This window comes from Meriones unguiculatus, chromosome 17, assembly GCF_030254825.1.
Source record: "Meriones unguiculatus strain TT.TT164.6M chromosome 17, Bangor_MerUng_6.1, whole genome shotgun sequence".
NCBI lineage: Eukaryota > Metazoa > Chordata > Mammalia > Rodentia > Muridae > Meriones > Meriones unguiculatus.
The window spans coordinates 32,132,008-32,144,131 of record NC_083364.1 but is presented as its reverse complement, the minus strand read 5'-3'; the positions used below and the strand labels follow the sequence as shown (position 1 = coordinate 32,144,131).

Sequence of the window (12,124 nt, the reverse complement as noted above, 5' to 3'; positions counted from 1 at the left end):
GTCCACGCTAAGCACCACTAAAATGAGGACTGACCAAACATTTTGATTTAGAAAACATTGTGCTCAATAAAGTTTTAGACCCATCCAAGGCCAGAGCCTCCAATGCATGACCGTATCTGAGAAGTTGTTCTCTCTGGACTCAAAGCTGATTGTAAAAAAAAAAAAAAAAAAAACAAAAAACAAACTAATCTTGGGTTCTGATTTTGCACAATGACTCCCCGTGTGGTTGCTAACTGACACTGTGTGCAGCGTCTTCTGACTTGCTCTGAACACTGGATATGTGTTTCATACCAGCTGGATGTAGGCAATGCTAAGTCATTACTAACGCCTTCCTCTCTTACTGTGTTCTTTTCTGCAGGATGTTTTTACTCCAGAATGCAAATTTAAGGAGTCCGTGTTTGAGAACTACTATGTGATCTATTCTTCAACCCTGTATCGCCAGCAGGAGTCAGGCCGCGCCTGGTTTCTAGGACTCAATAAAGAAGGTCAAATCATGAAGGGGAACAGAGTGAAGAAAACTAAACCCTCCTCTCATTTTGTACCAAAACCTATTGAAGGTATGAAAGCAACTTTTTTTTTTCTTGCCTGGATCCCGATCTGTGTGTTAGGACTGGGTCTTCTTGTCCCCTGTGCTGTAGGCTCTGACTGAATTGAACTGATAGAACATAGACTCAGAAAATACAATAGGAACTTTCCCAACAAAGAGAGAAAAGAGAAAGCAGAAAGCTCTTGGTAAGATGTGGTGCTTGCGAAAATATGTTTGAAAGTTGAAGCTAGAAAATCCCTAAATGTAGAAAATTAGTTTTTATTTACCATTTGGAATGTAATTTCCTTCTTTGTCAAACACAATATTTAATCTCTCAGAATACCTCTGGGGAAAAAAGTCAATACTATTATTATAGTGCTTAAAATTTTTCAAATAATTCTATAAATATGCTTGATGCTGATCTCTATGTCTTTTTGAACAACTATAACAACATTGTATATCAATTTTCTTCTTCTTTTCTAAGGAACAACCGAGTGTTGTTTTATTTGATTTGAATATTTTTCTCTTCTCATTTGAGCCTAAAACTTATCCTCCCTTCATCACTTTATATAGTGCTGACATTAGTAAAAGGCAAAAAAGTTATATAATCTGAAGAGAAAACAGAGTAAATTAAAAAAATAGTGTTGACTTTTTTTTATTTTATTTTTTTTTCAAATTGAGCAGGGGAATAAACCTGTTGAGGAAAACTACAAGTTTCCTCTCAAAGTTTCTCTGCCTGGAATGTTGAGTGGCCATGTTGACATTCAGTTAAGCTTTCTAATGCGATCAAAGAGTTAGTGGTGGTCTTGATATTTATCAACATCATTGTTCTCTGAGAATCATTATATTAGTGGAAACCATGGCTCAGTCTCCTCTTCTGACAAAATGAAGCACATCGAGCCAGTGAACCACAACCATGACTCAGTTTGACCTTCTGCCCTGTGAGTGTCATAGATGTGGTTGGCTGGAGAGTGTGTACAGGGCCAGCTGCACATTTCACAGAGCATGCGAGCACAGTGGTCAATCGCTACCTAGATCATGCTATGTTCAGAACACTGGGTAGAGGTGACAGTCATTACTCCTAATGCCTCTTGAGTTTTTTCTCATACCTTGAGTCTTTAGTCAACTAAAATTAGACTTGTACTGTTGTTAGTCTCAAGCATTCAATCTCACCTGCCCTAATTTTCACTTACTCACCTGCTGATTAACTTTTGCAGAGAATGAATTCAATGGATCATACTTCTGGTATTATTTTTCTCTGATTTTTTTTTTTTTTTTTTTTGCCAGAAGAATCAAGGATGCTTTTTTTTTTTTTTGTATCTTCTGTATATTTTTATGCTGATCGTGTTGTACTAGCTGTACCTACTGTCCCACTGACTTTGCCCGTTCATGGTCAACTCATTCTCTGAATGAGCAGAATGTGTTTTATGTTTTCTCCTATCTCTCTTTTGTCATGTGCACTACTTGGCATGTCATAAAGAGATAGATAATCAGTTGTCAGTTGAATAAGTGAACATGTGAATGAACAAAGCAAATGTAAAGACTAAGAGGTATATGTTCCAGAGGGCATATTCTTAGAGATATGAAATGTAGTTTCTAATGACAATAGTGTAGTGGAAAATGTGGTGTATTTCATGTTATAAGATTAGTATTGGAAAAATACCGCCATTGCCGTAGAAAGGAATGCCATTGAGAGGTAGACCAGAATCATACAAATGAGACAAGGGATCACCCAGACAAAATCATTGCAGGTAGACTCTATTTAAAGCAGAGACTACGTGATTTCTCAGGTCTGAGCAGAAGGCCCCTAAGAAGTAGGTAATATTGGCATAGAAAATACACCCATTTTTAGGAATTTATTTTGGCAAATAACCCTTTCAACTCCTGCATCATTTTTATTTTAACAGTTAAGCTGATGTATACATTTTTTTAAAAAGTAGCACAAAGCCATTAGCAAACTTTGGAAAAGCTAGAAAAATATAGATATCTATGAGTGTATTTATTCTTTATATATACAGTGGAGTTCTACAGAACCCCTCTTACTCCATTCCCCCAAAGGACACATCTATAATCTGCCTTCTTAATTGGAACTGCTTCCTGTACTCTCGTTAGTTCAGTTTCCTCTTGAGGTGGATGGCCGCATGTTCATCTCTAAAAGAAATATGTGGGATGACTATATTCCAAGTCCCAGACGTGCTTCTGCGTTCTGCTTATGGCTGCATTTCCTATAAATAATAAAAGGTACAGGCAAGTTCCTACAGTGATATAAACTAGACTTAAGATGGACCTCACACAATATAGAGTCCATGTCAATTGCAGGTTAGTCATGCTAATTCTCTCAGAAACTAAATCTGGAAGTGAGCTCTCCAGAGATGCTGCTGTGTTGTCCCAGTTTGGGGGATCTTGGTTGCAAGAAGTTTTCACATCTCTCATCTTAGTGTCTTCCTATGATTCCTTAGATTTGCACAGTGCAACTGGAACGACAGACAAAATATAGATCCATGTAGAATACATACCTAGACTTGTGCTCTGCCCACTTTTCAGGATCACACTGTGATCCTGCCAGCTTCATTACAGTAATCACAGGGCAAGGAAGCACTAGAAGGGATTGAAAAATCTATGCAAGGTTTTGTGTCAGCACAGTCTCCAATAGCTACACTATTAACACCTCACTGGTAATAACTAGACGGCTAGCCATACTTAGGGGCAGAAGAGATGAACATACAGTCTTTCAGTGGATGGCTTCATAGCGAATACATATTCAGGTCTGAGCGGACACTGGTAGAATGGGCACCAAGACGTCAGTTTTTGCCTCTGGCTTGCATCTTCTTCACTTTACAATGTTCTTGGTTCCTTTACTGGCATCATTGAGTTGTTTTTGTTGGTTTGCTTTTAATTTTGTTTCTACTGTTGAATTGCAAGGGCTTCCCCTTTATACTTTGGGAAAATAGCGTTTTAAAATCAGATTTGCTAATACTTGAGTGTATGTAATTCCAAGGTTCTTTGTTGAGTTCATTTGTAGGAAGAAACTCTTAGGTGTGAAATATAAGGAATGAGACGACACTCGCTTCTGAAGATGGGAACTTAGCTGTTTTTCTATTAAAGACCATTCAATTCTCCATTTTTGTATTAGCCATTTTTTTTTCTTTAAAAATGAATAATATTAGTTAAGTTTTATAAGCTTTCTTCTTCTAGGTGGTGTTTTTAAAAGATGGAGATTTCTGCTTCTTACTCCTACATTGTTGTTTTAACCATTTTACTACTAGACTATGGTAAAGATCTTGGCGCACTTATGAAAGAAGAGCAGTCAGCCCCTCCCATCTAAGACATTTGCCATTTCAGAAATGGCATGTTAAAAGCGAGGGCACCTTTGTTGCTCCCTTGACTTATTTGCCAGTCCTCTCCTCTCTGTGACTCCTCTGTGTCTCAAGAATTCCTTCTCTCTCTTTTCTCTACTCAATTATTTTCTCATTTCTATTCCATTTTTTTACGAAGCAGGTTCTAGTATAATTTGCTTCACAAATGTTGAAGCTGAAGCACAGAAATCAGTACGTAATTAGTTTCAAGTCATGGAGTCAGTGAGAAGCAGAGCTGGAATTCAAACCTAAGCACTCTGCCCTTAGCAGTCAAGTGCTGAACTCCCATGAATAGGGGTGACGTGGGCTGGTCTGAGGTCAGAAAGGATGTGGGTGTAATCTAATTACTAGGCAAGAGGACTCCATGCTTTTGAACACAGTTTACTGATTGCTTCTCCCTTGTTTTGCTTGGAATATACAACAGTGTAGGAATAAAAGTCCATGCAAATCCTCGGAGAGATTCATGGCCTTATAAATTACTGATAACAAAAATTGTTCAGGTCTGTTATAATGGTCAATGTGCAAAATTCAATCTATTTTCTATGAGTTCTCCATGCAGCTGTATTTTGTACTGTTAGGGTTCCATTAGGAAGAAAGATAATTGGGACTATGTTAAGATATTCTTTTCTGTGCATGAGAACTTTTTCCTTCCTACTGGGTTTCCAAACTATCCTTGCAATATGCAGTCTATCAATTTAGTATTCAGTAGGCCGGTTGTATATATTAGCTCTATGAACATTCAAACTAGCCCTAGGTTATTCTCATTTTATAGATGAAGTGACTAATTCTTAAGCCAATTAGGCAAACTGTCCAAGAGTATAGGCCTAGAAGGATACAAAAAAAAAAATGCAATTATAATCCAGGAAGCAAAAAGCCAGTACGTAAACACCTATCTCTACTTTATACACCCCTGCAAGTGGAACTAAGCTATGAACATTCAGCCACTTAGAGAAGTCAGTAATGGCAGTGTAGAAATGGTGCATCACGGTATGCTTCTCTGTCCTTGTGATAAATCACCATGACTGAGGTAATTTACAGAAGAAAGAGTTTATTTTTATTTATGGTTGTCAAGAGTCAGAGTCCATACTGTGGTGGCAGTGTGGCAGCAGGAACAGGAGGCTGAGAACTCACATCTTGAACTGTAAACAGAAAACACAGAAAGCAAGCTGGTTGTGGGACAAGGCCTTAAACTCCCAAAGTCCCCGGATCCCCAGTTACAATCTAGCTTCACCAAGAGAGCACCTCTTTAACCTTCCCAAACACCATCTCCAACTGCAGACCAAGTGTTTAAATGCCTAAAACTATGGGAGATGTGTCTCTTCCATGACACTATATGCCACGATAAAAAAGATACACAGTAGTCAGTTTTAAGCCTGTCAGCAAGTGTTTGTGAAGTGATATAAAAATCCTTATTGAAGATGAGTACATAAAACTGTTTTTTTTTACCATATGATTTTCTTGTTTATTTTTTGTGCTGATATTTCTTGTAATTTTTTAATTGTTATATTAACTACAGTTTATTCACTTTGTATCCCTACATAGAACTTTTAATGGAGTGCCATGTTCAAACTGGGTTAAAAAGAATTAAGAATGCATTGCCTTTGTACCTGTTACTTTTAAAATATTGATAGAAATAAAAAAGGAATAATTTATTAAAAAAACAATAATATATAGGCTGAATAGATTTTTAAAAAATGAGCATAAGGTCCAATAATCTTAGAAATAAAGAACTCAGTGAGTCACCCAATCCAACAGTATGCTGCTCACAGGAAGTTTCCTTCACCAGGATAGACATATTGATAGACAGAAAAAGACATTCCATTCTAATGGAAACCAGTAGCAGACAGGAGTACCTATACTCACATCAGATATAATACACTTTAAGATCAGATATAAAAGAAGACAATAAAAAAGACCAATTCAATGAGATATAACAATTACAGTATCTATTATTTTTAATGCTGTTAATTTCCCATAAGAATTTGTGCTAAATTATTTCTAAAATTTTTGACAATGAAATAGTGTAGTCTTCCCTCACAAACACACAAGTATATAATTTTTTTCTTTGTTTTTCTTTCTGGCATTGAAACATCTACTGATATCTAACATATACATTGTTGGTTTGATAAACTAAACTCCAGCCATAATATTATAGATTCACCTTTGCATTACATACATAAGAAAATTAAGATATGAATTACTTGTAGGGTTGAGTTTCGGTTAAAAAAATATAGAGAATCAGGGCTCTTACTCCAGGAGGGAAAGACTAGTTTAAAACATGGAATGTGATACAAAGCTTTTCAGAGCAACCGTAATTTGTAGTGGTATCATGCTTTACTCATCCCTTGACATGTAGAAAGAAGACATGATGGGAGGAGCTTGAGAAATAACTCTGCAGATAAGAGCACTAATTACTTTTTTTTTGTTTTGTTTTGTTTTTAGAGGATTCAATTCCCAGCACCTACATGACAGCTCATACCCAGCTAAAACTCTAGCTCCAGGAGATTCAACAGCCTCTTCTGGCCTCCTCACACACTGTATACATGTATCACACAGACAAGCATACAGGCAAAACAGATACATGAATAAAATACAATCTGAACGAGAGAGGGAGAAGAAAGGAGAGAGATAGATAATAGATAGATAGATAGATAGATAGACAGACAGATAGACAGACAGACAGCCATCCTGTAGAGGTGGGCGGTATTATTTTATCTTCTCTAAAGGGTATGTGGGAGTTTCCATAAGTACTTTAGTGAAAAATTACAGAGTCTGGTGGAACCTCACATTAGATTTATATATAAAACAGTTTAGACACATTTCCTTTATTAAATTAGTGAATGAATAAGGTACTGTTTTATGTGCTATTTCTTACTTTTATTCTCTGAGACAGGGCTTCTGTGTGTAGCCTTGGCTGTCCTGGACTCTTTTTGTAGACCAGGCTGGTCTCAAACTCACAAATTTATACCTGCCTCTGCCTCCCCTAGTGCTGAGATTACAGGCATGCACTACTGAGTCAAGTTTTATGAGCCATTTCTAACCCCGGCAATTTGTTATTCACGTTATCTATTTGTTCTGAATCAACCTTAAGATAAAAGGTAGTCTCCTCATAAATCATATTTCGAAAGAAAGTATTTTCCTTTCTTAATATTCTCTCCATGGTCTAATTATAAAGCATATAATTGGAAGATGCTTTCAGAAAAGAAATGTGAAATAATAGCCCTGCAGGCAATTAGGCGTATAGCTGTTTAAACGAGTGGTTGTTGGGTGTTTTATTTTTAATGTTCCAGAAAATCTTTATAAATCTATAAACCCACTGCTTATACCATTACCACTCTGACAGACCCCAGCACTGCATGATGAATGGCTTGCTCTTCTGTAAAGTAGATTAGCCCTAGGTGGTGGAAAGCCAAATTGTGTTATTTTAGTGTTGTGATCGTTTTTGTTTTCTCCAAATGTTTTGCCGTTATCCCATTCCTCTGTTGATTTCATATGAATATCCAGATTCCTAAAATCAAGTTTTTCCAGCTAAAAGATCTGGAATTCTTACACAGATAACATGGTAGTAATTACGTACCCGCTTGCCAGTTTCCCTTCAGCCCTTCACTCCCTGGTGTTCCACATAATGACAGTGTTAATAAGGGGTTGTAGATGCATCTGTTGGATGGATTGACGTGGTATTTAAGCCCAATGCTATGTACACTGCATGTAAGCCTGCCCTTACTTGGCTCTTCTCTAGAATTTACAACAATAGCACAGGCTCCTCAATTCTTAGAACATTATTCCACCACTGAGAAGTGACACCCCAGATTTAAACTGTCTTTGGGTGAACTCCACCTCCAGTCTCAGAGAGAGAGTCAAAGACTCTTTGACAAATACCAAGCTACAAACACCTCATTTTCTCCCCTCTTCTCCTTCAAAAGCTCATTACTCAGCTCTTGCAGGTGGTTGAGTAATTATAATCAAGTTATTCACCCTCAAAGACAATGTGTGTGTGTGTATGTGTGTGTGTGTGTGTTTGCGCATGCCTGTCTGACAGCCAGTGTATTACCAGAAGACTGAAAGTTTCCAGGATTTACTACTGGAGAAAGAAAGATATTACCGTAATATTTACTGACTGAAAGCCATCCTTATAAAACTATTAACTTTTGCATTAGGAATACCAACACATTTCCAACCATCTTTTTTTTTTATGGGAAAAGAGAATTACAATGCCTTCTCTCTCTCCCCTTACTGTGGGGTAATTACATGTTATCTAGTTTCTTTGTTAGATATATAATTTTAAGTCCTAGCAGAATAACATCAGTTGTTACATCTTAAACAACAGTATTCTGACCATCTGAAGTGTTTGTAAAGTTGCAAACCCTTCAAAGTGCCCTGTTAAGTCTGGGTGTGACCTAATTTTGTACAACTTTTAAAGCTGCCCCCATGGCTCCAATGGTCACCAAGTTTGAGACTGGGTGGTCTGAACTGAATTTTGTATTGAATTGCCCAGCTTATTCTGATCCAGTTTGGTCACAGGTACCTTACATTTATTTAAATTATTTGATGACTCCATTGGATGAAGGTGGGTGAATTTTACCTCTGACACTCTATATGCAAAGGAAACTCTGACCTCCAAAAGGACAAGGAAGAGTTTATTATGAAATGAAATATGAGAGACCACAGCCCTGGACACAGATTTAAGTTACCTTAAATTCCATATTCCTATACGGTAAGAGTTTGATGAGGTTTTAACAATAACAAAATAAAGTTTAACTTAAGGATCTATATGTTGGTGGAGACTCTATCGAGGTAGAATAAAGCAAAGGGACACATCTCTGCTGCAGACTTCTATACTCTCTGAAGACATAGCCTTTTGACCATAAGCCTTTTCATAAGTTAGTGCATTACGAAAGGCTCCACCTGTTAGTCATGATAATATCAGGTCAAATACAGAACAGGGAAAAAAATGGCTATTAATGGGGCTAAAAATTCTCCAAGGGAAATTGCAATCGAGGCTGTGGACCTACAACATTGGATTGGTGCAGTTCTGCTCAGTTCACCAGCCTTGCGGAAGGATCAGTGGAGTCAGGCTCCTTTCAAGAACTTTCCTTCACAGACACATGAATTTAAATATCCATATCATGTTACAATTTAAAATCCATCACTGTTATTAAGACAGGCATGTTTTGGGGCTGGAGAGATGGCTCAGTGGTTAAGAGCACCGTCTGCTCTTCCTAAAGGACCTGGGGTTCAATTCCCAGCACCCACATGGCAGCTCACAACCATCTTTACTGCCAATTCCAAGGGATCTGACACCTTCACACTAATGCACATAAAATAAAATTAAATAAATTATTTTTAAAATGATAGGCATGTTTTAGCGCGAAGTTAATTACTGTGTCCAGTTGGCAGGTGTAGAGCAAATTATTTTACTAATTTTCTCTCAAGTTATAACAAATAACAAATAAATAAGAAATAACTAAGAAATAACAAATAAGCAAGTCTGAGATTGGCTACTTATTATTATTGGCAATTTCTTGCAAAGTAATTTTGAGAAAATAATTTACCTTCTTCAATCTTAAGCATCTTTGAGAATGAAATCAATTATGAATTCCATCTGCCTCACAGAAGTAAACTGAGGCTTAGCTGTGATAAGAAGGTTCACGGTCTCAAAATTTTTCTAGATTTAAAGCAAAATGGCTTTAACTTTTTTTTTCTTTAGAAAAATGGGAATTGCCTTATTGTCTTCTGTCTTGAAGAATTTCTTTGAGATACAACATTAGATGAAAAAAATCTAGACTCTAGTTTGTACAGCAGGGATTCCCTTCCACAGCGACACCATGAGTCACCAAAGAGAACACACGGGGTTCCTAAGATTGTGAAGCTCCAACTGGGAAAATGAAAACCATATACTTATTTTGATGTATATTTTGAATCATCTGGAACAAGAACTAGATACTTTGTGTGCAAAGAGGCTCTTTTTGTAGGGACTGGACTAAAAGATAAATATAGAAAGATGAATGCCAAACCTTCCCTGGTGCTGCATATTCCTTTAATTGTGGAAACAGTATTTTCACTGGATGTCTGGCTCTTTCTTCCTTCCTCCTCCTGTTTCCCTTCTCCTCTTCCTCTTTTGAGTTTCACTTATCTCTGCAACCATTATAACTCTTCTAAACTTTTTGTTGGTCTCTGGAATCAATCTTTAAAGAAATGTCCTTCCCTCTTGCCAACACGTTTCATCCACCGGTGTCACTCATTTACACTTAAGTATTGTTTGTTTCTCTTTTTATATAAAGATATAACTTTCTCTTGCTCAAATTTCTCAACCTTTGTAACAAACATTTAAGAATATAGGGGACTTTCCTATGGCCTATCACTTCTAACCCAGTGTTTAACCTTCTCCCACAGTTCCAAAAAGATTCCATGTGACATTAATTATGGTGTGAAATTACTTCATGTTCATTGCCCAAGACCTTCTATGTTCTGTTATTAAGACACTGGCTAAGATGCTCAATCCCCATTCAAAAAGGGAAAGAGAATGGACATCGGAGAAGGAAGAAGACAGGGAACAGGACAGGAGCCTACGGGCCTCTGAAAGGCTCTACCCTGAAGGATATTTTGTAATGGAACATTAACTTACAGAACAATCTCACCTTTCCATTTCTTGGAAATTAGAGAAGGCCAAAGAAGATTTGATTAAATTGGCAATGATAAAAAATAGGTTAGTCATATTTCATTCTTCTTTCATAGAAACTGATAGAAGACAAGGGTTATGAATTTTCATCTAAAACAGAAGGTCTGTTGTCTCCATTTGAATGGAGAATTTTTCAGTAGCAACTGCAGTGGCCTTGTAAGTATGTCCATCGATCTTCTTCATGAGAGCTCCCCCATCACCACTAGAAGTTTCCATCTTCTTCTCTTCTTTAAAGAATCAGGTTGTATGTAAATGGAATAAATGAGCTTCATCTCTGAAGCCCTGGCCTCTGTTTGCATAACACTGTGTTAGTCTCACTTTGCTGAATCAACTGGACTATCTTTTGTTAGTCACAAAGATCATGGCAATACGAAATCCGATAGTTATTATCCCCATTTTAATTGGGAGGAAACTTTATTGTAAGAAGAATTAAGCAACTCTCTCAGATCCATATGATGTATTTCAATTTCAAATCTCACATTTTCCCTACCAGGAGTGTGTGTGCGTGTGTGTGTGTGTGTGTGTGTGTGTGTGTCTGTGTTTAAGTGTGTACAGGCTTTATCATTTTGACAGCCAATCGGCTTATTCATTTCATTGAGTCCTGTGATCATGAATGTTCTTGTTGAGAGTCAAAATCTTCAGGGCCATGACATATATATTATATACACATACACATTGTTTAAGATGTGACACAGCTGACATTCATATGAGAACTAAATATGGCATCTCTACAAATAGAGTGCTCTTCAGAATCTCCCGGAGGACTTGTTAAAACCCAAAGTGTCAGAACCTCACCAGCTGAGATTGTAAGTCTGGCTTGACCAAGACATTCTTTTCTTCAATTCTATGTGCTGCTATTGATGTTGTTGTGGAGGGGAGGGCATACTCAAACAAACAAACAACAACAAAAACCCCAGGAACTCACAAACTAGAACCAATGGTTTCCAGGCTCTTTGGTTTTCTAGACTCCATGATTTATCATAGGTACCTGTGGAGGGAATGAAGGGTGTGTGGTTAGTTTTCCTGCTTTACTTTGCTATGAAATACTGCGAAAATGCAGAAGATTTTTTTAAAATGGAAATAATAGTAAACTAAATAATCTTGGTAAATGTGACCCCCACACACTGCTCTGTCCCCCAACCTCATCCACTTTGCAGTCACACAAGTACATTCTAGAGATTAAGTACAGTGTAGGACTTCAGTGGAAATGAGAGATTCATTGACTTTGAGGTAGAATTTCATCTATATCCAAAATATGGATATCAGCAATGAGGCAACAAACCATGTGAAATTCTTGTGCAAAATGATCATGGAACACTTATTAAAGTGTCACTCACCATAAGAGGAAATTTGGTAGTGTCTAAGAAAATACGTTTATGCAGTTATGTGGACAGATAGGAAAACATTGAACACTGTCACTAGATGCTGTCCCCAAAGAAAAATATCTCAACCTGTCTCACAGGGGCAATCAAAGTAAAGCTTTTTGGTTAGACATGAAGAATTACTAGTACTTAAGAAGGAATAAAATTTAGTAGTATTAACCAAAGATATAGGGACAGGTTT

The 12,124-nt window shown here is 37.1% G+C and overlaps 1 protein-coding gene across 4 annotated transcripts in view; it reads left to right on the top strand.

The window, feature by feature from the left end:
• The window catches only part of Fgf12 (fibroblast growth factor 12), a 557,338-nt gene that overhangs the window by 527,574 nt on the left and 17,640 nt on the right, over window positions 1–12,124 (top strand). For all 4 annotated transcript variants that reach the window (XM_060370164.1, XM_060370163.1, XM_060370165.1 and 1 more), the window contains one exon: window positions 359–557. In XM_060370164.1, the coding sequence (XP_060226147.1) occupies window positions 359–557 (199 nt within the window). The remainder of the gene's footprint in view (window positions 1–358; window positions 558–12,124) is intronic.